General features: G+C 60.4%; 1 protein-coding gene across 6 annotated transcripts; it reads left to right on the forward strand.

Annotated features, from left to right (window-relative positions):
• Positions 1-79: 79 nt before the first annotated feature.
• Positions 80-25430, forward strand: HCFC1 (host cell factor C1). 6 transcript variants are annotated; one of them, XM_032397458.1, is made up of 27 exons: positions 81-1767; positions 7934-8082; positions 8262-8422; positions 9043-9251; positions 10164-10248; positions 10748-10854; positions 12025-12204; positions 12307-12365; positions 12573-12666; positions 12936-13096; positions 13576-13773; positions 14157-14381; positions 14490-14594; positions 14856-15075; positions 15294-15436; positions 15586-15724; positions 15905-16125; positions 16774-18304; positions 18617-18780; positions 19311-19872; positions 20204-20527; positions 20737-20855; positions 20939-21076; positions 21430-21615; positions 22229-22529; positions 23043-23106; positions 23324-25430. In XM_032397458.1, the coding sequence occupies exons 1-27, from the start codon at positions 1575-1577 to the stop codon at positions 23361-23363; spliced, it is 6078 nt and encodes a 2025-aa protein (XP_032253349.1). In that variant the 5' UTR covers positions 81-1574; the 3' UTR covers positions 23364-25430. The 6 variants fall into 6 exon arrangements, with proteins under 6 accessions (XP_032253346.1, XP_032253349.1, XP_032253343.1 ...); XM_032397455.1 differs by having other exon boundaries at positions 80-1767; positions 12307-12666; positions 19314-19872; XM_032397452.1 differs by having other exon boundaries at positions 12307-12666.
• Positions 25431-26267: the final 837 nt, after the last annotated feature.

A 26267-nucleotide genomic window follows, 5' to 3' on the forward strand; every position in this document is an offset into this window, starting at 1 on the left:
CGCGTCTCGGGCCGCTTCTCCCGCGGTCGCTGGGTGTGGGGAGTGGGAATATGTCCGCTCTCGAGGCGCAATTCTGATGTCTCCCTTCAGCCTCCCTCAGCAGTCTATGCCTTGTCCCCACTGCTAGTTAAATGCAACTCCTCGGGCGTGTGTTCCTTCAGCGACCTGGGGGACTGTTCCCAAGGGGGCGGGGACGAGCTCGTTTGAGGTATTCTCATCCGGGCATTTACCAGATGCCTCAACCGCCATCTTTGTTTTGTGCTGAAAGTCGCTATTGACGCCCGTGGACGGCCGGGCGAGGGGAAGTGGCAAGATGGCGGCTCCCAGGGCGGAGGCGTGAGGGCGCAATGGGGGGGTTGGGCCGCGGGGCTGGGCGCGCCTGCGCCTGACCCGAGAGCGGCCTGAGCCCAAGCTTAGCGCGCGGCGGACCTGGGCCCTCGCCGCGAGGCAGCGCGGGGGTCCTTTAAGAGGCCTCGGCTCACGGAGCAGCCGTGCGAGGGCGGGGGTGGTGGGGGGGGGAAGAGACAGTGACGTCGCCCGACTCCGCCCCCTCGCCCGACCGCCGCTGCCGCCATGTTTAGTTGTTACTTCTTCACACAAGATGGCGGCTCCCAGGGAGGAGGCATGAGCGCCCTGCCGTTACCGCTCCTCCTGCCGTACAGTTGCCACTTCGGGGCCTAACTCTGGCTCTTTGGAGCGGCTCCTGTGGGAAGGAGTCATAAGGAGGGAAGCGAGGATCGGACGCTGCCTTGCGTTTGGTTTGCAGTGGAAGAACTGACCCAGGAGGAAGAGAATAGGGGGGAAGGGGGAGTTAGTCTCAAGATGGCGGCTCCCAGGGCGGCAGGCGCAGCCTGAGCAGCAGAGGCGGACTTGGGGGAGAGGTTCGAGACCTCACGAGCTGTACGGCGCAAGTCTCCGAGCAGCCCCCGAGCATTCGAGTTCGTTCCATTGGCCTCCGGCGCGCCTCTGTTCCTTACGAGTGTCGAGGCTGTTTCGGGAGCGGCGGCTGCACTAAGCGCTGGGCGGGGAAGCGGGACGGTCTCAAGATGGCGGCTCCCACAATTGTGGTGTGAGCGCCGGCGGGGCTGGGACAACCGCGGTGCTTGTGGCTCCTTTCCACCCGCCCCGGAAGCCGGCCAGTGCAGGGGACTTGGGGGGTGTGGGAACCGGGCCGGGGCTCCGCCATTTCCGGCGGGGGAGGGCTACGACTGAGGAAGGGAGGAGAGAGAGGCGGCTCAAGATGGCGGCTCCCAGGGCCTCCCGCCCGAGCTTGTAAGCGGGAGCGTCCGAGCGAGTAGTCAGGGCGGCGGGACTTGGCGGCCTCCAGCTTCTCGGGGCTAGGCGCTCGAAAGTTTCGGGAGGCTCTTGAAGAGACGGGGTGAGCTAGAAGAAGGGGAAGAGCCGAAGGGAAGGAGGGTAGTTAAGATGGCGGCCTCCATGGAGCCGTCCACCGCTGTGTGAGGAACCGCTTCTCCGTGAGAGCTACCTTAGACGAAAGGGGGTGTGTGTGAGAGGAATTGGGGGGCTCCCTTCCCGCTGGGTGACTTTTTCCCACTACGGCCTTTCTCGGAACTATGGCTTCGGCCGTGTCGCCCGCCAACTCGCCAGCGGTTCTCCTGCAGCCCCGCTGGAAGCGAGTGGTGGGCTGGTCGGGTCCAGTGCCCCGGCCCCGCCACGGCCACCGAGCCGTGGCCATCAAGGAACTCATCGTGGTGTTTGGCGGCGGGAACGAGGGGATAGTGGACGAACTGCACGTGTACAACACGGGTGAGTGCAAAGCCCGCTGGGTCCTGGGATCTTTCCCTCCCTCCCTCCATCTCCTCCCTCTCCCTCTTCTTCCCTCCCTCCCTCTCCTCCTCCTTCCCCCCTCTCTCCCTCCTCCCCCCCTCCCCCTCCCTCCCCTCCTTTCTCTTCCCCTCCCCTCCTGCCTTCTCTCCCTCCCTTTCCTCCCTCTCCCTCCGCACTGATCAGCTCTCTCTGTTCCGCGACCCTTTGCTCAGCCCGGCTTCTCTGCTTTTTCCTTCTCTCTCCCCGTTCTTCCACTGGCCCCTCCCCCTCGGCTCTTGTATTTGAGGAGTGCTTTTCATTATCCGAGAGAAATTCTCCAGTCCGGTTGGTGAGGGGGCGGGGGCGTCGCCGGCGTAGACTTGAGACACACACCGTTACCCCGGCGGGCGGGCGGGCTGGCGGATGCGTCCCTTTGGCGCAGGCAGAGTCCCACCCCCTTCCTCCCTCCTCCTGCGCCTGCTCAGCTCTTCTTCATCTTTGATGCTTATTCGGGAGAAATGACAGGCTTCTAGATTACGGATTAGGGGCAGAGTTGAGCACCCTAATCCCGACGTGGGGGGGGGGGGTTGTGCGCCCTGCTGGGTAACCGTCTCGGAGGTTGTGCAGGAGCCTTGGGCACTCACAGATAGGGCGGCATTGCTGTCTCCCCCTTTCGCCGTTTACTTCTGTAGTGTTTTTCTCTTCGGGTTGCTTCTTTTCTTGATCTAGGGCCCTCCAGTGTAGGAGGTGAAATCCAGTGATCCGTAGTGGGCTAGGTGGGTCCTTACCTTTTCTCCTTCTGTGAGGTTGACGTTACCTTGCCCATTTTCATACCTCCCCCAAACCCAGGGTGTCGTTGATTGGGAGGACTATGATTCCTCCGGACACAGAAAGCTGCTGTGCGTGCCCCTTGCCTAGCGTCCTTGCTAGCTCTGGGACTGGGCCGCATCCTCCTGCGGCCTCTTGCCCGTAGTGGCCTCTTTGGCCTGCTTTGCACACCGTGTTGCTGCCTGTTGAAGGGACCATGGCACACAGCACCTCGCCTTGCTCGGAAGGAGGGGCTAGGCATTCTCCCTGAGGCCAGTGGGCCCGCGTGCACTCTTCTGGGGGAAAAGCACAGGCTGGCTGCGAGCACACACGCACACCCACCCACACACCTGTCAGTGGTCTTTTAGGAAGTCCCCCTCTGCAGCAGGGGGATGCGTTCAGCTTGGTGGTGGCCAGGAGCTGTTTTCCAGCTCTTCCCCCGGCATCGCTTCTAGCAGAGTCCATTTGCTCCAGGTCCATTCTTTCCCAGGGCTCTGGCAATACCAGGTCCTTGAATCTGGGCACGTCCTCCCAGCTTTGAGGTTGCTCTGGGGTGGGGAGCTGGCACCCAAGGGAGAAGGTGGTTAGCGTGGTGAGGGTTGGGTGCTCCCCTCTCCCTCCCCTGAGGCAGAGTGTGCAGCTTTCTCTGCTCCCTGTAGGTTGTTGCCCCTACTAAATTGACTTTCAAAGGCTGGTGGGTTGTTGGTGACCCTTTGCATTCCGGGTCTCAGCACCTGTTGCCCCCAGCGAGGCTGGGCTGGTTGGTGGTGCCCTGTGCCAGCTCAGACAGCTGCGGTGGCGGCAGTTCGCTCAGTAAGGTAAGGCCAAGGGGCAGGGCTGTTTCAGAGAGGCCACTGCCCTGAGCAGAACCTTCTAAACTCTTTGGACTGACTTGATTCTCATAAGGCCTGGAGCAGGCTCCTTAACAGGGAAATACAATTTTAGAAAGTAGGGCAGGGGCCTAATTACCATCAGCTCTAAAGTCCACTGCTTCCAGGGGCTTCTGCATATTCATTAGTTTATTAAAATGAATTGGCCACTTTGACATTAATTCATTTCCCATCTGCAAGGGTAATGTCATATAGTAGAGGGTAGCCAGCCTTCCAAAGGGCTGCAGCCCTGGATTCCCCCAGGTTAGCAGTTTGGAAACTGCGCTAATCAACTCCTCAGGCAACTTCTCAGGAGAGCCACTAGCAGACCCAACTCCCCGTTCCTCCGAGGGTTTGCTCATTATTTGAACGGAGCAGGAATTTGTCCAGCGTTTGCTGTCTGCTTGTGGTTCTTGTAGCTGCAAGGTTCTTGCGTTCTCCTCGGGAGAGATGCCCCTCTTCCACCAGTGGGGGCACGGACGCGGGGTCCTGGGAGCCTTAGCTGTTGCCTCGACAGCTGCCCTTCTGCTTGCCATTGTTTTGTTTTAAATCAGGTCAGAGCATATCCTCCTTATGCCTCTTCTCTTGCACTTTTCCTTTTGTGGGGTGAGAGACCTTGTGGAGAGAGAGCTGATTTGGCTGGAAGCATTCCCTGTTGCTAAGATAAATGGCTCCAGGGGGCGCGTTCGGGGCGTGTGTGAGCACTTTGCTGTCTTGGTTAGCTCAGTGATCTGGGGGTGACATTTGAAGGGTGTATGTCCTTCCTCTTTGGCGACAGCTATCACAGCAGCTGTGGGACACTTGACTGGCCTTTGGGAGGTCTTGAGGTAGCTACTGTCCTTGGCCTTAGGAAATTTTATCTCAGCGTAGCAAAGCGGATTATGGAGAGGACCTGGTCCTGACGGTGGGGTGTGCCCTGGCGAGGAGAGGGTGTGGCTGGTCACCAAACCAGTTGCCCAAGGCTGGTCTGCCTCAGTGGTTCTTTAACGTCTGGTGACTGTTACAGCTGCAAGGAGCCTTGGAAAACATCTAGTGGAACTTCCTTGTTTTTGCACATGAGGAAATTAGGGTCCGAGAGGGGAAGTGACAGGTTTAGGGTCACCCTGCCAGCTGGTGGTAGGGTCACGCGGGAGCGCTTAGAGTACAGATCTTCATGGAGACAGTTGGGCTGTCTGTTCCTTCAGTTAACAGGCACAGGCCACCGCCTTGGAGACACCTTCCTGTGCCTCTGTCCCTGTAGCGAATTGGCCGCTAAGTTAGGCTCTTCTCACGTCTGCCCCCCTCCATTCTGAGACCTCCTCTCTTCTAACTCAGCTCTTGCAGTCACTTCCTGATTGGGCCTGTTAGTTTCATTTGTCAGGAAATCCTGTTCACCCTTCAAGGCCTGGCTCCAAATTCACCTTTTCTGAGAAGCCCCCTCTGCCACATTGCCCTGTTCTGTGCTCCCAAGCTCCGGCGTGCTGCAGACGTGTCCCGGGCCGCTCCTCCCATCGGGAGTGGAGGGCACGGCGGCCTTCCTGCTAGATCGGGAGCTTGCGGGTGAGAGCGGGCTTGTCTGTGCCTCCCTGCGCTTGGCCTTGCGTCCGCCACGCAGGAAGCGCTGTCTCTAGGGGGTGATGCGTAGAGGTTGACAGGAGCGACTACAGATGGAGGGGGCCAGTGGGGAAAGGGGTGGGGCAGCTGATAAAACCCCAAAGCTGCGGTCTCAGGCTTGCCGAGGAGAGAGAAGATGGAGTCATGTTTCTGGTCATCCCACGAAGGGTCCTGTGTGCAGGTGGCCTCCTCTCCTCAAACCCGTTCCCGGCTGAGCGCACTGACAAGCCAGAGCGAATGGAGAATGTGGGACCCAGAGGTTGGGTTACAAGATGCCCCGCTCGATGAGCTAGAGATAATATGATCACGGGGCGACTGAGAGCAGCTGGTGTGTTCGAGACGGCGACTGTGCCATCTCACGGGCAGAACTGGGGCTGTGGCTTCATACCAGAAACGGGTGCTGCCCGACAGACTGCTCTCGACAGCGGTGTGGAGGGCCCCTGCCCCGAGTGTTCCAGAACAAGATCAGCTCTTTTTTTTTTCTTTAAGATTTTATTTATTTATTTGACAGAGATAGCGAGAGAGGGAACACAAGCAGGGGGAGTGGGAGAGGGAGAAGCAGGCTTCCCGTGGAGCAGGGAGCCCGATGCGGGGCTCGATCCCAGGACCCTGGGATCATGACCTGAGCCGAAGGCAGACGCTTAACGACCAAGCCACCCAGGCGCCCCTAGATCAGCTCTTCTTAAATGAGCTGGCAATCGTGAGCTCTTGGGACGTCACTTCTAGCCTGGCCAGCTGGGCCGGTGATTCGAGCGCGATGGGAAAGCTGTGGGTTGACCCTGCTTGCCATGTAGCTTTGTCAGAGTCCTGACCGCCGGCCCGTGATGGCTCCATAGCCCTGTGGAGCAGCTGGGAGGGTGCTCAGGTGAGTGAGGGCGGCCGACGGCTCCCTGTATGTGGGGCCCCTGGGTGGGTACCTAGTGATTGCTTTTAAGTTGGTGACGAGGTATCGCTTCTCGGCCTTTTGGCTAAGATCAAGTGTAAGTTGGTGACGAGGTTCTTGTCTGTGTCTGTTTTGCTCTGTGACCTCAGGTAAGTAAGTCACTTCCCCTCCTGGGCTCTGTTCCTTTATCAACTGAGGGGGCTTGGCTGAGGCAGTCTCCAAGGCTGCTTTTAGCTTTTATCTCAGTAACTTGGATGGAACTCCGTCTCTTCCAATGTGTGCGTGGTGGTTCGCCTCGGCGGTTCTTGGTTGGTTTTTCGCAGTGGGGATGACAGTGAGGCGGTGAGCCGGGGCCCAGGGTCTGGGTGCACGCACATGCCACAGGCGCTGCACCCCTACCAGGAAAGTGGCAGACGGCGGGGGGGGGGGGGGGCGTTGCTGCTGTTCATCCTGGAGTCCCGGTGACGCCAGTGAACCATGGAGGAGGGGTAGGTGGCGCGGGGGAGGATCAACAGCCTGTTCCAAACCAACCTGTAGAGTTTGGGTAGCGGTGAGCGACAGGGGCCCTTTTACCCCAGGAAAGGCCCTAACTCTCAGGAGGTCCAGTGTGCTTTTAGGTGAGGGCGGGCCTTTTGGCTGACGTGTATGTAGGACCTGTCACCTAGTGTGCAGGGGAGATGTATCAAGGACCAAGTTAAGTACATGCATATACAGAAAGGCTGAGAAGCAGTTGAGCAGCTGGGGCCTCCCAAGGGCCTCCCCGTGGGATGATCCTAACCCCCATTCAGACTCCAGGGCTGCTCATGCTCCGGTACCTTGTCCACCCACCACGTGCTTCGGTCTCAAGTCACTCACATTTGACCAAAAGCAGTGCAGGCGTGTGGAATCAGACCTGCATCTGGTGCCCAGTTTGAGGTTTTTGGAGGGAGTGTGGCATGTTGTTTGGGGACAGTCCTTTATTTATTTATTTGTTTATTTTTAAAGATTTTACTTATTTATTTGACAGAGAGAGAGACACAGCAAGAGAGGGCACACAAGCAGGGGGAGTGGGAGAGGGAGAAGCAGGCTCCCCGCCGAGCAGGGAGCCCGATGCGGGTCGATCCCAGGACTCCAGGATCATGACCTGAGCCGAAGGCAGACACCTAATGACTGAGCCACCCAGGTGCCCCAGGGATAGTCCTTTAAATAATGTGTAATGAAAAGGATCCCTCAAAAGAGGAGGATGTGCGCCCTCTGACTTCTTTGGAAGGCCCTGGCATGGCAGGTGTATGGGGAGCTGAACCCAGGACGCAAGCCTGAAGTGAGGGGAGGAGCGGGGTGCTGGGTGGAGCAAGGGAGGGCTTCTCATTCACCCTCTTCTTTGGTGGTGGCCTCCTCACCCCACCCCCACATAGAGGTGATGGATTTGGGGGAAGCTTTTGCAGCCACCACTTCTGGGTTTCAGGAATGTTGTAGATCAGCATGGGTGTGACATGAGGGGAAGGGTGGGTGTTGTGGACCATCACCTAGGAGACACCAGCAGAGATTGATTCCCCCCCCCCCCCCCCCGCCCCGGCTTTCCTCAGCCAGTAGGCTGGGCTGCCTTGATTGGCCTCCCTCAGCTGGCCACAGTCACTCTTTGAGCCACTTAGAGGTGTAGCCCTGCGCCCCCAGGAAGAGGTGCACAGGGCCACTGAGAGGGTATTTCGGGTGTTAGACATTTCTTTCCAATATTGGACCCACTGAGCGGTGGGGAAGGAAGTCAGTGGCCACATTCCCAGAAGCTAGTGAATTATCCTGGTTAGTGACTTCCTGCTTATTAAGACGACCTTGATGAGAAGCTGGGTGATTGCAGGCTGTTTTGAGGTGGCCTTTGAGGTCATGGGGCTTAGAAGATGGCTTGGATGGAGGGCTGGCCCCTCCTTTCTCAGACCACGTTTTGCAGGCTGCTGGATTTGGGGAGTAAGAGGAGTGGGGCCTCTGGTTCTTAAGACTTCCTGAGGTGTTCTGACTTCTGCTTCCTTTCGTTCCCCAGCGACTAACCAGTGGTTCATCCCAGCCGTGAGAGGGGACATTCCCCCCGGGTGTGCAGCCTATGGCTTCGTGTGTGATGGGACTCGCCTGCTGGTGTTTGGTGGGATGGTGGAGTATGGGAAATATAGCAATGACCTCTATGAGCTTCAGGTAATGGCCCACAGTGTGCTCCCAATGTTTGGGTGGGAGGGGAGGCTGCAGGACCTTCCTACTCCATTCAGGTGCCTACCTCCCCCCCCCCCCCCGGCTCCTCCCTCCACGACAAATGGCCCAGGCCCTGATGGTGACCAGCTCATCCCTGATTCAATCCCTGAGTCTTGATTTTGCAGGCAAGCCGGTGGGAATGGAAGAGACTCAAAGCAAAGACGCCCAAAAACGGACCCCCTCCGTGTCCTCGGCTTGGGCACAGCTTCTCCCTTGTGGGCAACAAGTGCTACCTGTTTGGGGGTCTGGCCAACGATAGTGAGGACCCCAAGAACAACATTCCGAGGTGAGGCTTTGTCCTCTCCATGTGGAATCCTGAGGGTGGGTGTGCTTCAGCACGTACCAGCCAACCCCACCGTGCCGAGTCCCTTTCTTCTGTGAAATGAGAGGGTGACGCCAGAGACCCTGTAGGGAGCTTTCTGGCTCTGAGGTCTCTAACCCAGAGGAGGTGGCATGGCAGGAGGGCTGGGCCAGGAGGTCAAAACCCACCTTGCCTTCAGCTGGTCCCTGCTCCTCAGACCAAGTTAGAGCTGGCGCTTTCCTTCCTAGCCTTTGCTGCCTGCAGTCTTAGTGATGGTATTTTCCAAGGCCAGGGGCTGAGTACCTTTCTGAAGTCTGAAGGTGGTCCCAAACTGGCACCCCCTTTTACCCCAGGAGGCCCTAGTATGGTGCCCAGTTTTGTGTGCGAGGCGGCTCAGCACACCCCATCCCACTGCTCCTCTTGGACTCACACTCATCCTTGGGAGCTTCTGGCAGCCCCTTCTCAGGGCCAGGGGTAGAAGAACTTAGAGTTCGTGTGACTTAGCACCCTTTGTCTCCGAAGGAGTCTGCTGTTCACCCCTAGGAGCTGGTGAGGCCTCTGGTGCGTGGAGTCAGGGCTTGCCGTAACTGGCCTTTCTCCCCTAGGTACCTGAATGACTTATACATCCTGGAATTGCGGCCAGGCTCCGGAGTGGTAGCCTGGGACATCCCCATCACTTACGGCGTCCTGCCTCCACCCCGGGAGTCACATACTGCTGTGGTCTACACTGAGAAAGACAATAAGAAGTCCAAGCTGGTGATCTATGGAGGGATGAGTGGCTGCAGACTGGGGGACCTCTGGACCCTGGACATTGGTAAGACGTGGGTGCCGCCGGCGTGGGGTGGGGAGATGGAGTGAGCGTGCTGCTTAGCTCCTCCTCCTTGTCGTGGCAGGGTGGGAGCAGGACCCTGTTGGTGGCTGTGCTCTTTGCCCTGGGCTTGTGGCATTGCTTTTAAGAAAGAGCAAGGCTCAGCTGGCTCAGTTGGTCTGCTTTCTCAGAGGAGGATAAGGGGAAGGGGGTAAAGACCTTTCTAGGATGGAATTGGCTAAATGAGGTAGCATTCGTCCCTGTCAACTCGTCAGTGATGAGACTGTAACAGGAGTGACGCACCTTGGTCTCTCACAGTCAAATGGGATATTGAGAGACCCATGAGAGCTCCGGGGACAACTTGGGCTCGTAACCAGGGTGGATATCAGGAGCGGTTGAAAAAAGGTCAAGTTTTTGGCCTGAAGGAAGGCTGAGGGGAGAAGCTGTGTCTGCAGGGTTACGTTGAACTGTAGATCAGCGTTGGCACTCAAAGGAAACCATTTACTCTGAGCGAAATTCCTAGCAGCGCAGCGCTTGCCAACGCTCGGTCCATAGACAGTGGAGGCAGCATGGGGGTGGACGCATTTCGTGGAGAGCAGGGTATGGAGTGCGGTGCCTTTTGAGGATGCGCTTTCCGCTCCAACCCGAACCCCCAAGAGCAGTGCTGGCTCATAGCAGGTGCTCAGTAAGTGTCGGACAAGATGCGCTTGCCAGGATTGTGAACCGAGCTTGGGAAATGCTGGAACCTGGTGACCAGAGGGCCTCTTTGGGCTGTAGGGAGGCCAGGCATGGAATTCTTGCACTTGGTGGGCACCCACCTTCTAGAGCCTTCCCTGCACCTGGGGAACAGCCTCTGGGGCGGAGGGCCCGAGTCTGACCTAGCGTAGGTAACCCTCCCTTCTCCGTTGCTCTGCACAGAGACTCTGACGTGGAATAAGCCCAGTCTCAGCGGGGTGGCACCTCTTCCTCGAAGCCTTCACTCAGCCACAACCATAGGAAACAAGTGAGTAGCTGGCCATGGCTTTTCTCTTCCTAGCCCACCCCCGCCCCCAAAGGGCTCTCAGTTTTGTTCCTGCAATTCCTAAGGCCTGAGGAGGCCTCTTTCTGGTTGGGCTGGCCTTCCGCAGCCCCGTCTTTACATTACGACCCCGGGAGACCAAGAAAGACTCGGGGTAGAGGGGCGCAGACTGTTCTAGATACTCTCCACAAGCAGCTGGGTGTCTTTGTCAACGCCAAGGTCCCAAAGCGCATATGAGAGCGATGGGGACTGAGGTGAGCTTTAGATGAGCTAAGTAACGATGCCACGTGGTGGAGGTGACGCAGCTCTTGTGAGAGCTGAGCCACCACGGAGAGGGCTGCATCAGGAGCTCATGCATCCCGGGGGACTCTCCGGGGGAGAGCTGGAGGACCAGGCGTGTTTAGAACTTTCTGGATGGAAGAGGTGGCCTCTAGCTTGGCACCTCCTCTACAACCCTCTCCTACTCTTCCCTCCCTCGTCCCAGAATGTACGTGTTTGGTGGCTGGGTGCCTCTCGTCATGGATGACGTCAAAGTGGCCACACACGAGAAGGAGTGGAAGTGTACCAACACACTGGCTTGTCTCAACCTGGGTATGGCCTCCTCGGGCTCGGAGTGGCCTGCGGAGGGCTGCGGGAGGCTGGCCCTCCTCAGTCCCGAGAGCTGTGTGGGGTGTGCAGGGAGCGAAGCTGCTTCTAAGGCCCGTGCCTCTAGAGTCCACAAGAAGTAGCCACTGGTCCGAGCGCTCTGAGGGATGCTCGCTTTCATGTTTTGAATAGGCTCTTTTCCTACACATGCTCCGACATCTGAGAGTACAAAAGCTTAACTGTGCAGAGCCTCCCTCCCGCCCCCCATTCTGCAGAGGCAGCCGTGTTGGGGGCTTTCATCCACCCCACAGGGACTCTTCTACATATACCAGCATCGTTTGTAGGTTCCTTTATAAACAAACAAACACAACGGCAGCCTGCTCTCCGCAGCGCCGCGCCTGGCCTTTTCGGTTTATTCTGTCTTGGAGACCATCCCATCCCCGCACGGCGAGCGGCCTCATTCTTTTGAATTGCTATCAAGGTGTTGAAACTTGCACAGACGCTGCTCCGTGAGTATCCTTGCACTATTCTCGCCTACGTGCAAGTGCATTTGAAGGGTAAAGACCTAAAGGTAGACTCGCTGTGGAAGGCCATTGCCAAGCCGTCCTGCACAGACGCTGTGCCCACGTAGGTGCCCCTGGCCCCCAGCAGCGCCAGTACAGTGCTCTTCCCCAGGTCTGATAGGTGACTGACTCTCTCCCCCCGGGCCCGCCCCCAGCCCCCCACCCCCACCCCCCCGGCTCACCTGGAGCCCCCGCTGCAACAGGCAGGAGAATCAAACTGCCAGGCGCCTTACGGTTTCAGTTTGCATTTCTCTTACTTTGAGCGAGGGTATGTATTTCTCCTTAGAGCCTTCTGTCGCCTTTTCCGTAACTCGCGTTCCTCCGTGCCCATCTCTTTCTATAGGCTCTTGTGTTGTTTGATGTGCGAGAAGTGAAACCTTTGGCTGTTCGTTTCAAATAGTTTTCCCAGTTTGTAGTTTGTGGTTTATAATTTTATCTTTTACGGTCTTTTTGCCACACTGAGTTATTTTTCGTTTGTTTGTTTTTAGTTTAGTAATCTTTGATGACTTCCTGTTTTTTAATTCCCCATCCCTGACAGCAAAAGGCCAAAGGGCCACTGGGGGTTGTGGGTTCCTCTACCCCCTTGCTGACCTCCCCCTCCCGCCCTCCCCAGATACCATGGCCTGGGAGACCATCCTGATGGACACGCTGGAGGACAATATTCCTCGGGCCCGAGCTGGCCACTGTGCCGTAGCCATCAATACCCGCCTATACATATGGAGTGGGCGCGACGGCTACCGAAAGGCCTGGAACAACCAGGTCTGCTGCAAGGACCTCTGGTACCTGGAGACAGGTAAGGCAGCCGGGTAGGAGCCATAGGCCGCCACAGCCCAGCTGAGGCCCAGGGTGGGGCCTTATGCCGGTCCCCCTTCTCACCAGCTGCGCTCTCTTACAGAAAAGCCACCGCCCCCGGCCCGGGTACAGCTGGTACGAGCCAACACCAACTCCCTGGAGGTGAGCTGGGGGGCAGTGGCGACAGCCGACAGTTACCTTCTGCAGCTCCAGAAATATGACATTCCTGCCACGGCTGCTACTGCCACCTCCCCCACACCCAATCCAGTCCCGTCTGTGCCTGCCAACCCTCCCAAGAGCCCTGCCCCAGCAGCAGCCGCACCTGCCGTGCAGCCGCTGACCCAAGTAGGCATCACGCTCCTGCCCCAGGCCGCCGCCGCACCCCCGACCACCACCACCATCCAGGTCTTGCCGACGGTGCCTGGCAGCTCGATTTCCGTGCCCGCTGCAGCCAGGACTCAAGGTGAGCTGGGGGTCTGGCGCTTTGCCTGAGGGTGGGGGCTAGCCCCGCAGGAGATGCTGTGCCTGAGCGAGAGGGCTGCTGAAGACAGCACGCCTGATGGTCATCGGCACCGGCTCGGGCCGTGGAGCGCTGGGGCGGAGCCAGTCCCCGAGGGTGTCTGGAAGGACCGTACGTGACGCACAAGCGGGTCACGGAAGCGCTTCACGTTTACACACTGAACGCAACAGAGGTCTGGGGCTCTGCTGATGGCCGCCTGCTTCCCTCGCCAGGTGTTCCCGCTGTTCTGAAAGTCACCGGTCCTCAGGCAACAACAGGAACCCCATTGGTCACCATGCGACCTGCCAGCCAGGCTGGGAAAGCCCCCGTCACTGTGACCTCCCTTCCTGCAGGCGTGCGAATGGTTGTGCCAACGCAGAGTGCCCAGGGGACGGTGAGGAGCCATCGGGTAGGGTGGGACTTCCTAGTGATCGATGGCGCCCAGCCTGGGCTTTTCTCGGCTGCGAAGCGCAGGGGAGGCAACCTGTCATTACTGAGTTAATAATAAATTAATAAGCTAATGCTTCAGGAGGACCTCCCTGCTGTCTGAATCTGACTCACACAAGGGCATCCTAAGCATGAACTTTCTTGTTTGGAAGCCTGAGGGGAGAATCTAGCCAGCTGGGGTTTGACCCGGCGCCAGGAGGAGAGAGCTCTACCTGACTCCGTGGTCTTTAGAAAAGACCTAGAGCTTCTGGCAGATGCTGGCCAGTGGCAGGAGGCCGGGCTGGGGCCGAGAGGATTGCTGGGCCAGGAGGGAGGCTCCCTGGGCAGGGCTGAGCGTCTTGCTGGGCTCCGCCGAAGCGTCCGGAGCAGGGAGCTGGGTGGCCTCAGCGCCACTCTGTGGGCTCATGCGCGCTGTGCCCGCCGCAGGTGATCGGCAGCAGCCCACAGATGAGCGGCATGGCCGCGCTGGCGGCCGCGGCCGCCGCCACACAGAAGATCCCTCCTTCCTCGGCGCCCACGGTGCTGAGTGTCCCGGCGGGCACCACCATCGTCAAAACCGTGGCTGTGACGCCTGGCACCACCACCCTCCCGGCTACCGTAAAGGTGGCCTCCTCGCCAGTCATGGTGAGCACTCCTCAGGCCTGAATCGGAGCCAGCAGCCTTGGGGCGGGGGCCTTCTGGGCACCGTGATACGACACTGGTCGCTCCTTCCGGGCTTTGGACCAAGCTGCAGGGCTGTTGGCCCATAACTGCTGCTTGCCGTGGGCTGTGGAACAAGAGGTTACTTTGGGGGCTGGGACAGCCTTAGGCTAGGTGTGCTGTCTGCCAGTGTCCTCCCTTGCTTCACTAAAGGAAAGGTAAACGAAGCCGAGCCGTTCTGCAGGTGGGTTGGTGGGGGAGGTAGGAGAGCACGCAGGGTGGGGAGGGGGCCGTGGGCCTGCCAGGACATTCTGGGCGGGGGCTCGGACTCTCTGTCCTGCTCATCGGCCCGTCTCTGCCCCTTCAAGGTGAGCAACCCAGCCACTCGAATGCTGAAGACTGCAGCTGCCCAGGTGGGGACGTCAGTCTCCTCTGCTGCCAACACATCCACCCGCCCCATCATCACAGTGCACAAGTCAGGGACTGTGACAGTGGCCCAGCAAGCCCAGGTGGTGACCACAGTGGTGGGTGGAGTCACCAAGACCATCACCCTGGTGAAGAGCCCCATCTCTGTCCCAGGAGGCAGTGCTCTGGTGAGTGACAGGCGCCACCCTGCTACACGTGACAGCTACCAGGTTGTGGCGCTACCACACTCTTGATTGGTTGCCATATCACTCCTTGCTCCATCCTTTCCTTTTTAGATTTCCAACCTGGGCAAAGTGATGTCAGTGGTTCAGACCAAACCGGTTCAGACTTCGGCAGTCACGGGCCAGGCATCTACGGGCCCAGTGACTCAGATCATCCAGGTGAGCTTGTGGGCCCCAGACTCTGGCATAAGTGGGAGGCACTGGGCCGCAGGAAGAACTCGCCTCCCTGCCTAGAGAAGATCTCAAGCACGTGTGGCACAGAGAGTCCTGTGGCTTGGTCCCGTCTCTCCCAGTCTTCAGAACATTCCATGAGCTGCTTGGGCCACCAGTAGAGAGTGGCCAGGGCAGACTTTGTGTCAGACTTTCCATCCTGGCGATGATGCCAGTTCACCTTGTTCTCTACCTGTTTTGCTCTTGCAGACCAAAGGGCCCCTGCCGGCCGGGACCATCCTGAAGCTAGTGACCTCCGCAGATGGCAAGCCCACCACCATCATCACTACCACGCAGGCCAGCGGGGCTGGGACTAAGCCCACCATCCTGGGCATCAGCAGCGTGTCCCCGAGCACCACCAAGCCTGGCACAACCACCATCATCAAGACCATCCCCATGTCGGCCATCATCACGCAGGCTGGCGCCACAGGTAGGGGCCGCCCCCAGGGCACGGGTGAGGAGGGAGGCTGAGGCCACATGGGCGGGCGGAGGCTGGGCTGTGGCATGCTCTTGCTTTTGTTCTGCTTTTCCTCTCTTTTTCTCTCGCCTTTGAATTGAGGGGTGGTGGGTGGGAGGGCGTGAGGGAGATGGGCAAAGGGTACTGACAGAGAGGAGCCCCTGAGGCCAAGCCGCCCCTCTCCTGTCCAGGTGTGACCAGCAGTCCTGGCATCAAGTCCCCCATCACCATCATCACCACCAAAGTGATGACTTCGGGAACAGGAGCACCTGCCAAAATCATCACAGCTGTCCCTAAAATCGCCACTGGCCACGGGCAGCAAGGAGTGACTCAGGTGAGGCATGCCTGGCTCTCCCCTCCCCCCAGTGTCCAGCCCAGGACCCCAGCAGGCCACACGTGTCCTCCTGAGGGGCCCGGGAGGGGGCGGCACAGGGTCTGGGCAACCTTGGAGTGACATGGGGGCGCTTTCCTCTGGCATTCCAGGTGGTGCTAAAGGGGGCCCCTGGACAGCCGGGCACCATCCTCCGTACCGTGCCCATGGGGGGTGTCCGCCTGGTCACTCCTGTCACTGTCTCTGCCGTCAAGCCAGCTGTCACCACGTTGGTTGTGAAGGGCACCACAGGTGTGTAGCTTAGATGCTGGGCCCGCCTTTCCGTGGGAGAGGTGCCCGCTCCCAGCCTTCTGTTCCCCTGGGGTGTGCTCCACATCTGCCCGTGTCCTGGCCCCACCAGGGGAAAAGTTGCTGGCAGGGGCAAGGCCCCAGCCGCGGGCCTTACCCCCACCCTGCCCCCTTCCCCTCCAGGCGTCACAACCCTCGGCACAGTGACAGGCACCGTTTCCACCAGCCTTGCCGGAGCTGGGGGCCACAGTACCAGCGCCTCCCTGGCCACACCCATCACCACCCTGGGCACCATTGCCACCCTCTCCAGCCAGGTGATCAACCCCACTGCCATCACCGTGTCAGCTGCGCAGACCACGCTGACGGCGGCCGGCGGGCTCACCACCCCCACCATCACCATGCAGGTAGGACAGCTGGGGGGGCGCGGGGATGGGCGGGCGCGCGTCCCGGACTCCGTGTGCGCACGGATGAGCCACAGCCCGAGGCTCCTGCTCTTCGTCTTGGGGCCCCACGCCAGGCCCTCTTGTCCTCAGTCGCGTGGACCCCGGGGGCGGGGGTGGGGGAGGGCGCGTCCCTGTTGCACCACTGTGATTCTTAGTCACCGTCCGACTGTCGTGTCAGGACGTTAGGTCTTAGGTGGTTCTACTTTTTGAACACCTGGCAGACATTTTCTCTTACAACGTAGAGGATGCGACAATTTCTCTTCCTGTATACGTAGCGTTTTTTTCTTTTCGTGTATCTTAAGCTGAATCTGTGGAAGGGGCAAAGCATCTGGGGCTCCGTCCCTGACCAAGGGCTGGCCCCAGCCTCGGACCCGACCCCGCAGCCCCTTCCCAGTCCCAATGGCCTGTGAGCTGAGGCCGTGCCTCTTCCCTGGTCCCTGAGCAAGTCAGTGTCTGGGGGTCAGAGGGAGAGCAGGTCCTGGCTTCACCAGGGCTGTCGCTTTAGGAACTGAGGGGATGGTCCCCCCAGCATGAGTAACGCCGTAGGATGGCCGGAGGGACAGACAGGAAGTTACAGAAGTAACCCTTCCCGTCTGTCCTCTCCCCTAGCCTGTCTCCCAGCCCACCCAGGTGACTCTCATCACGGCACCCAGTGGCGTCGAGGCCCAGCCTGTGCACGACCTCCCCGTGTCCATTCTGGCCTCACCTACTACAGAGCAGCCCACGGCCACGGTCACCATTGCTGACTCGGGCCAGGGGGAGGTGCAGCCAGGCACGGTGACGCTGGTCTGCTCCAACCCGCCCTGCGAGACGCACGAGACGGGCACCACCAACACGGCCACCACCACCGTCGTGGCTAACCTCGGGGGGCAGCCCCAGGCCGCGCAAGTGCAGTTCGTCTGTGACAAGCAGGAGGCCGCCGCTTCCCTCGTGACCCCAGCGGTAGGGCAGCAGAACGGCGGCGTGGTGCGCGTCTGCTCCAACCCGCCCTGCGAGACCCACGAGACGGGCACCACGCACACGGCCACCACCGCCACGTCCAACATGGCCGGGCAGCACGCGTGCTCCAACCCGCCCTGCGAGACGCACGAGACGGGCACCACGAGCACCGCCACCACGGCCGTGGCCGGCATCGGCGTCGGCCAGCAGCGGGACGCCCGGCGTGCCTGCGGGGCCGGCCCTGCGCCCGCCGTGCTGCGGGTGAGCGCGGCTGCCGGGCCGTCGGAGGGAGCCCAGGGCTCCGTGAAGCCCTCCTGCCAAGCCCGCCAGACCAGCGTGACGAGCAGCACCATGACTGTGATGGCCACCGGAGCGGCCCCGTGCGCGGCTGGCCCACTCCTCGGGCCGGGCCTGGCGGTGGGGGCCGGCGCCCACGGCCCTGCTCTCGTGCAGCTGGCTCCCGTGAGCGGCCAGGTCAGAGCCGGCGTCCTCGGAGGCAGGGATGGCCCCGTGGCCGTCCTGAGCCCGCTGCTGTCCGTGGGGCGCCAGCCGGAGGCCCATCACACGCACACGACCAACACCCCCACCACGGTCCGCTCCGCCATGGGCGCCGGGGAGCCCGGCGAGGCACGGGGCACCCCCACGCCCGCGTACGAGAGCTCGCCGGGCGCTGCCATGACTGTGACGGCCCTGGAGGCGCTGCTGTGCCCCCCGGCCCCCGTGAGCCAGGTGTGCTCCAACCCGCCCTGCGAGACCCACGAGACGGGCACCACCAGCACTGCCACTACCTCGAACGCGGGCAGCGCCCAGCGGGTCTGCTCCAACCCGCCCTGCGAGACCCACGAGACAGGCACCACGCACACGCCCACCACGGCCACCTCCAGTGGGGGCGCGGGCCAGCCCGAGGGGGGGCAGCAGCCCCCTGCCGGCCGCCCCTGTGAGACCCACCAGACCACTTCCACTGGTACCACCATGTCAGTCAGTGTGGGTGCCCTGCTCCCCGATACCGTTCCCTCCCACAGGACCCTAGAGTCCGGCCTGGAGGTGGCAGCACCGGCCACCGTCGCCCCTCAGGCCGCTGCTTCGTTGCTGGCTCCTTTCCCGACACAGAGGGTCTGCTCCAACCCCCCCTGTGAGACGCACGAGACCGGGACCACGCACACGGCCACCACCGTCACCTCCAACATGAGCTCGAACCAAGGTGAGTGAAGATACCCTCGTGGTGTTCGTCGTCTCCTGGAGCCCAGGGCTCAGAGGCCGAGGAGGGGGTGGTAACTAAAAGATCCACCTGGCCAGAGGCCAGTAGTTTGATTTCTTGGGGCCCAGTGTCCCAGCACGGGTTGGGGTACTCCAGGAGACTGTGTCCCCTGCGGGGCAAAGCCAAGCTAGAGGCCCTGGGGCTCCTGCTGACCTGCGCTGCTGCCCCCCCCACTCCCCCCTCTCCACACACACACAGGTCCCTGCTGGCCTAGTACTTGTCACCTTTCTCTCTGCTTGCTCCCTTCCCCTACAGATCCCCCACCAGCCGCCAGTGACCAGGGAGAGGTGGAGAGCACCCAGGGTGACAGCGTGAACATCACCGGCTCCAGTGCCGTTACAACGACCGTGTCCTCTACACTGACGCGGGCTGTGACCACTGTGACACAGTCCACGCCGGTCCCGGGCCCTTCGGTGCCGGTAAGAGCCCCAGGAGGATCCCCTGTGTCTCCTCCCTGCTGCCCACTGCACTTTTGGCCTGTGCTGTTCCAGACTTGGGCACCAGGTGTCACTCTCGCACCAGGCACAGGGCCGCTGCTCCTTCCCTCTTCCTGATCGGAAAAGGGCAGCCTGGGGCATCATAGGATAGGAGGCAGGGGTCTCCCAGGCCCCAGCGTCTCGGAGACGCTTTGATTTCCGTAGTTGTTTCCCGTGGCTTATTGTTTGGCTATAAACTGTAGGAGTGACGTGGCAGGAGCTGGAGTGCCCCTTTGGCTAGACCAGGATGCCTCTCTGAGGATAGGTGAAAATCGGCCAGGTCCCAAGGGTCTCCCATCTTGCCGCACCCCTCCCCCCCGCCCCGCATTGCTCAGTCACCTGCTGCCCTCCCCACCAAATGGGGTGATGCTGGCCACGGAGAATGAAAAACCAGGTCTCCAGGGAAAGATGAAGGCTGCCTGGCTCTGGGCACTCGCTCCTCCCCTCTGACGGGGGCTTCTCTCCCTTTCTAGAAGATCTCATCAATGACTGAGGCTACCCCAGGGGCTCTGACCACCGAAGTCCCCATCCCGGCCACGATAACAGTGACCATAGCCAACACAGAAACTTCTGACATGCCCTTCTCTGCTGTTGACATCCTGCAGCCCCCAGAGGAGCTCCAGGCCTCGCCAGGGCCTCGCCAGCAGCTGCCGCCTCGGCAACTCCTGCAGCCCGCCTCCACGCCCCTGATGGGGGAGTCCGCCTCCCAGGCCCCTGAGCTCCAGGCCGCCGTGGATCTGAGCAGTACAGGGGACCCGTCTTCGGGCCAGGAGCCTGCCAGCTCAGCCGTGGTGGCCACTGTGGTGGTCCAGCCGCCCCCGCCCACACAGTCTGAAGTAGACCAGTTGTCCCTTCCCCAGGAGCTGATGGCTGAGGCCCAGGCGGGCACCACCACCCTCATGGTGACGGGGCTCACCCCTGAGGAGCTGGCGGTGACTGCTGCTGCTGAAGCGGCCGCTCAGGCCGCAGCCACGGAGGAGGCCCAGGCCCTGGCCATCCAGGCGGTGCTCCAGGCCGCCCAGCAGGCCGTCATGGGTAGGTGCTGGGCGGGGGGGGGCTCACCGCAGCTTCTTAAGTCGGGGGAAGATGGGCCCCTCGGGAGGAGCAAGGACAGGGGGTTGTGGAGCCTCCCTGCCAGGGTGGCACGAGTTAGACGCGGCTGGGCTGGACTTGGCACCCAAGGAGTAGGCAGAGCCCCTTGGTATGGGGAGGGCAGGGTGCAGGTGGGCCAGGAAGTGAGGCCCACGGCCATCCCAGCTGCCCCCAGGGGACCCTAGGCTAGGAGGGGAGCGGCGGGGGGGCTGGGCCACCCCGGCTGGCACTCCTCTTGAGTAGCGTGTGTGTGTGTGTGTGTGTCCCCCCGGAGCAGGCACCGGGGAGCCCATGGACACGGCCGAGGCAGCGGCGGCTGTGACGCAGGCGGAGCTGGGCCACCTGTCGGCCGAAGGCCAGGAGGGCCAGGCTACCACCATCCCCATCGTGCTGACGCAGCAGGAGCTGGCGGCCTTGGTCCAGCAGCAGCAGCAGCTGCAGGAGGCGCAGGCCCAGCAGCAGCACCACCACCTCCCCACCGAGGCCTTGGCCCCTGCCGACAGCCTCAACGACCCGACCATCGAGAGCAACTGCCTCAGTGAGCTGGCCGCGGCCGTCCCCAGCACCGTGGCCCTGCTGCCCTCCACGGCCACCGAGAGTAAGCAGGAGGGCCCCCCCCTCGGCCACGTGCACCTGTCCTGCGGCACTACCCCCTCCCCCCCCCTCCCGGGAGCTGTGCCGACTGGGGAGGAAAGGTCTGGGGGCGAGCGTCTGGGTCCTTCCACACAGTCTGGCCCAAGGGAAGGGCTCCCCACACAGAAGCCGGGTCTCTGGGGCCGCTCCCACTGATGTCTTTCTCCTTCACAGGCCTGGCTCCATCCAACACATTTGTGGCCCCCCAGCCCGTGGTGGTAGCCAGCCCCGCAAAGCTGCAGGCTGCAGCTACCCTGACTGAAGTGGCCAATGGCATCGAGTCCCTGGGTGTGGTGAGTCTGGTGTGATGGGGTTTCAGGGGATGCTGCCTCTGGGCCCCAAAGGCTGAGGGTTTGATCTCCGTCCTGTCTTCCAGAAGCCAGACCTACCGCCCCCGCCCAGCAAAGCGCCTGTGAAGAAGGAGAACCAGTGGTTTGATGTGGGGGTCATTAAGGGTACCAATGTAATGGTGACACACTATTTCCTGCCACCAGATGATGCTGTCCCTTCTGACGTAAGTTTTCCTGGGAGCCGACGCCCTCGGGTGGGTGGATCCTGGCCATGAGGCAGGTATCAGGGCTCGTGGGAACTTCTGAAGCCCCCCAGAGGGGCCTTCCATCTTGGGGCTCGCCCGAGGACAGCCGGCTGTAGAGCCTTCCGCACACACTTCCTTTCCTCGTGGCTCTCGAAGCTGCAGAGAAGCCCAGTGCTAGTTCCCTCTCGCCATTGCTGCCCTCCTGCCCCGTCCCCGGGATGGGAAACTGCTGTGCTGGCCCCGGGGCCCGACCCCAGAGCTGCTCTCTCAACAGTGGGTTTTAGGTCACCTTTTTTTCTCTCTCTTCCTGTTTTTCCGGCCTCTTTCCCCAGGATGACTCGGGCACCGTCCCCGACTACAACCAGCTGAAGAAGCAGGAGCTGCAGCCGGGCACAGCCTATAAGTTCCGAGTTGCTGGGATCAACGCCTGCGGCCGGGGGCCCTTCAGCGAGATCTCAGCCTTTAAGACCTGTCTGCCTGGTTTCCCAGGGGCCCCCTGTGCCATTAAGATCAGCAAAGTGAGTCTTGCCGTGGGGCGACCCTGTGCCCAGCTGGAGTCGAACAGGCCTAGCCTGAGTCCGTACACTGGGAGCTCCCTTCTTGCCGGGCCAGGTCTGGGGTGCAGCTTCTGGTCCTGTCACCAGTTGCTGGGATGGGATGAGCGTAAATTCCTTCCCCTCCCCGTCTTCGTCCTCTCCCTCTCTGACATGGCAGCTAGTGTTCAGTGAGGGTCTGTTACCTGCCACGCTCAACATGTTTTTTTATCCAATCCTTCAACATTCTGAGGAGGTCTGGGATCTGATGAGGAAACTGAGGCAGCAAGAGGCTAAGTGCCAAGTCACACAGTCGGTGGCAGAGCAGGTGAAGGGAGGCTGTGCTTTGAGTCCCCGTTCAGGTTACTTCATCATTCTGTCAGGCTGCCTTCCGGGTCGGGGCAGGCGAGGCCATGTCCTCAGAGCTCCTTGCATCTGCTGTGAAATAGCTCTGTCGTGTCAGGAACAGGGGTGAGGTCCGAGCAGTCGGATCTGGGAGCTGCGGAGCGTTCTCGCTCCTCTGTTCCTGGACAGGCAGAGTGAGATAGCCACAAGGACCACAGACAGCAGGGCTTGACCTCTGGCCCCTTGGTTCTAGAGTCCAGATGGTGCTCACCTCACCTGGGAGCCGCCGTCTGTGACCTCCGGCAAGATCATCGAGTACTCGGTGTACCTGGCCATCCAGAGCTCGCAGGCCGGTGGTGAGCCCAAGAGTTCCACCCCGGCCCAGCTGGCCTTCATGCGGGTGTACTGCGGGCCCAGCCCCTCCTGCCTGGTGCAGTCCTCCAGCCTCTCCAACGCCCACATCGACTACACCACCAAGCCCGCCATCATCTTCCGCATTGCCGCCCGCAATGAGAAGGGCTATGGCCCGGCTACCCAAGTGAGGTGGTTGCAAGGTGGGTGTCGTTCAGGAGGCTCCTTGGGCAAGCATCACGTGAGGTGGGGTGACACGGCTCCAAGCTGGACTGGAGAGCTTTACATGAGGGAGTTGAGGGAGATGACCTAGGGTGGGTGCTATGGAGGGGTCTTGTAGGGGGCATCTTGCCTCATCTGCAGGTTTGGGGAAAGCTGTCCCGGGGGTGTTTTGAGGTGAGATGGGGGACTGTACGAATTTCAAGTAGGAGGTACAAGGTGACGCCCAAGTCCAGGGGGCAGGGTGGGAAATGGACGCCCCAGGATGCCCTGTCGGGCTTCACGCCAGTTCCCATGAGGCCGACCAGGGAGAACCGTGAGGGCCTCTACCTGGGCCTAGGGCGACTGCGAGAGGTGGCGCACACAGGAGGGGCCGTCACTCTGCACAGGCCTCTGTAGGGTGTGGACAGGGTGCCCCTGTCTCCTCCACTCTTGTTCTGAAGTCGGCCGGCCCTCCCACCTCGCTGGGCTGCTTACCACTCCGGCTTTGCTTTCAGAAACCAGTAAAGACAGCTCTGGCACCAAGCCAGCCAGCAAGCGGCCCATGTCCTCTCCGGAAATGTAAGCAGGAAGCCCCTTTTGGGAACCTTCTAAGGCTGGGGGTAGACAGCTCCTGGGAGGAAGCGGCGGTACAAATAGTATGGCTCGTCTCTTTCAAAGCGTTGGTGGGGGCTCTGCTCACAGGGTGTGAGCTGGTGTGAGGCCCGCCTCTGGCTTCCCAGCATCATCAGGACCCATGCTGACGCTTTCTCTTTCCTTTTTCTTGTCTTCTTCCAAGGAAATCCGCTCCAAAGAAATCTAAGGCAGATGGTCAGTGAGAGGCAGCTCCCCTGCACCTGGATTCTTCGCCAGACCCCCCCCCCTTCTGCTTCAGGAACGCCACCTGCCAGGGCCCACCCATCCTACCCACCCGGCGCTCACACTTCACCCTCAGGAGCCACTGGCCGCCGCCACTCATTCTCTCTCCCTCTCTCTTTTTGAAATAATCTCAAGAAAGCACATTTTACCATTGCTGTGGGAGGAAGCAGAAGGCAGATCTGGAAGAGCAGTGAGCAAGTGAGACAAGTGTGCCCTCCTCCCCTCTTCTCCTTACCAGTGCCCTCCTCTGGGAGCTGAGCAAGCCCGGAATTCCGAGGCCCTTGAGGGAGCTCGACAGACGCTTCGGATGAAGCAGCCGAGACGCAGAGAACGGAATGCACGCGCCTTCCAGCACCCGCACGCCTCTTGCAGTTTGTCACCTTGGTCCTGAGGGGGGCAGCCAAGGGCGGGAGGGGCTGCAGCATGGAAGCAGAAGAAAGGCGCGGCCCCCCTCCCAGCTCCCTTCCCCTGCCTCTGCTCCGAGAAGATTGGCGGGGCACCCGTGCACTCGATGTCCATCTGGTTCCATTTTCCTTTGTTACTTTTGGATATCCTGCCACCTCCCGGCCCTGGGCTTCAGCTTTGTCCAACCCCGTCTCAGCGGCCTTCGTACTCCCACCCCTTGCCCCTTCCTTCTTCTTCCCCAGTTAGAGAGCTAGAAAGGAAGAAGAAAGAAAGAAAGGGGGAAGAATGAGCCCGTGGTGGCCTGAGCAGTGTTCTGTGCAAATCTCCTGACTCCCAGCGGGGCGTAGAGTAGCCCCCACCGAGCCTGGCTTTTGGCCCCTGGGTCGGGGCTAGGGGCCACACCACCAACTGCTGCATTTGTTGTATTTTTTTTAAGTTGGAATTGATGAAGTTAACATTTTTATTGTAATTTTAGCCTTAGTGTGTGGGGTTTTGTCCCTTTTTTTGTTGTTGTTGTTAGCTGTGTACAGAATGTGTATCTTTTTTTTTTTTTTTTTTTTTAACTTTTACTTTTTTCTCCTTGGCTAAGCCTTGGCAGGGATCTTTCTGGAAGAAAAGCTGGGGGCAGCTGGCACAGGAGAGGCGTGGATTCTCCCCTGCGGGCCTGGTGTTGGTTGCCTGGCCCAATTTCCTCTTGCTGGCCCCTGCCGTCTGCCCCTTTGCTTGTCCCCAGGCCTCTGGGACAAAGGAGGGGTGAGCTGTCAAACCTCACTCCCCATGGGTGATTGCTCTACACCTGTAGGATTGAGCTTGAGAGTCTGCTGGAGCCTAAAGTCAGGTTTCTGAGGAGGAGCAGGTCCTGGGTTCGCAGGGCTCTCAACATCCTCCCCACCCCCTTCCCTATGACCCCCCCCTCCCCCCCCAGCCACCAGGCTCCCTCCTTGGCAAACTGGCTTAGAGTATCTGCCACCCTCAACTGCTGCTTCCTGCAGCCACGCCCTCCAGGCGAAAGTGTCAAAAGGGGTGGGGTGAGGGGTTGGGGGGCAACTCCATCTCAGAGAGCAGCCTGGGAGAGCAGATGTGTGGTGTCACCCAGGAGAGACCGTGGGGAAGCAGCAGGCTACCAGCACCAGTTCTGTGAATTTACAGGGCCACGGCCATCCTCCCAGGGCCGAACTTGGGAGGCTTGGGGCACTTCTTAGTGTGGCTCGTGAGACAGCTTTCTGCCCCACACCCAAGCTTTAGGCACTGAGCAAGGCTTGCCAGCGGGTTGTGCAGGATTTAAAGCGAGCAGCCAATATTTTCAGACCCCCCCATCTCTGCCCTGGAGATGAGCTGCAGTGAGGGGCCCGGCCTCTGCAGACCCCTGCCACTGGCCCGCACCTTCTGGGGCCTCTGGTTTGTTGTATTATAGTATATTTTGCTGTGGAAAATGTCACGTTTAGTCAGTCACCTTGGAGCCCACTCGCCTGGTCCCATTGTTTTCCCTGTCCCTTCTCCTGAGCGCCCTTTGATTTCTCTCATTTCTGAGAACAGTACGCCCCGTTCATCTATTGTAGAGTAACCCCCGTGACTCAATATTACCATAGTGCGATGTCGTTTTGTGCTATTTTGAACAATTAAAAGACTTTTTTTGAAATAACCACCTGCTCTTTTACTGTGTCCAGGACTCCCAGGGAGGAGGCTGGAAGTGTGATGCCACCACCCACCCCCGTGGCTCACCGAACCCCTGGGAGCCTCTTGCTTGAAGGGCAGTTAGCAGGGTTCCCGACTGCCTCCCAAGTTTCAAGGCTCCACCGAGGCCCACAGTCCTGGGGACTGAGCTGGGCCAGGACCTGGTTCCCCACAAAGGGTCCCACGGTAGCCATGGTGTAGAGGCCAAGGGGCTCCCTGCGCAGTTGCTGCCAAGTCCCTGTCTAGAGACCAGATCGCCTTCCCTCCCTTCCCCACCCAGAGGACAGCCGATTTTCTCCAGTAAACTGGGAAGGCAGGATGTAGGTGGCAGTTGACAAACCAGACCAGACAACGGTCTTTCGTTCGGTGGGAGGGAAATCCCTGGGGTATAGGTGGTGGGAGGGGGCGGGGCAGTTAGGTTCCAGCCATGTGCCCAGGGAGGCACGGAAGGCCTGTAGGCACTAGTTCAAGGAGTCAAAGCCAGGCTCAGTGCAAATGTGGGCACATGTGACCTCGACCTGCAGCTGGGGGTGGGGTGGGGGGGAGGAGGCTGTGCAGGTCACCAGCCACTAGCCTCCTTGGACGGGTGGGGAGGGCTGAGCTGGGCTCTTTCCACTGAGAGCTCAGGTCCCCAGAGCACTCCCCAGGACAGACCTGGATCGCCCACGGGGTGGTTCCTGTGTCTGAGGCTCAGCAGGTGCTGTAGGAGTGACTCCTCTCCCGCTGCTGGCTCCTTCGTGCACACGAGTCAGGCTCCCAAGAGGAGCAGAACTGCTATGGAGCAA

The sequence above is a fragment of the Phoca vitulina genome, unplaced genomic scaffold (assembly GCF_004348235.1).
Source record: "Phoca vitulina isolate PV1807 unplaced genomic scaffold, GSC_HSeal_1.0 scaffold99, whole genome shotgun sequence".
NCBI lineage: Eukaryota > Metazoa > Chordata > Mammalia > Carnivora > Phocidae > Phoca > Phoca vitulina.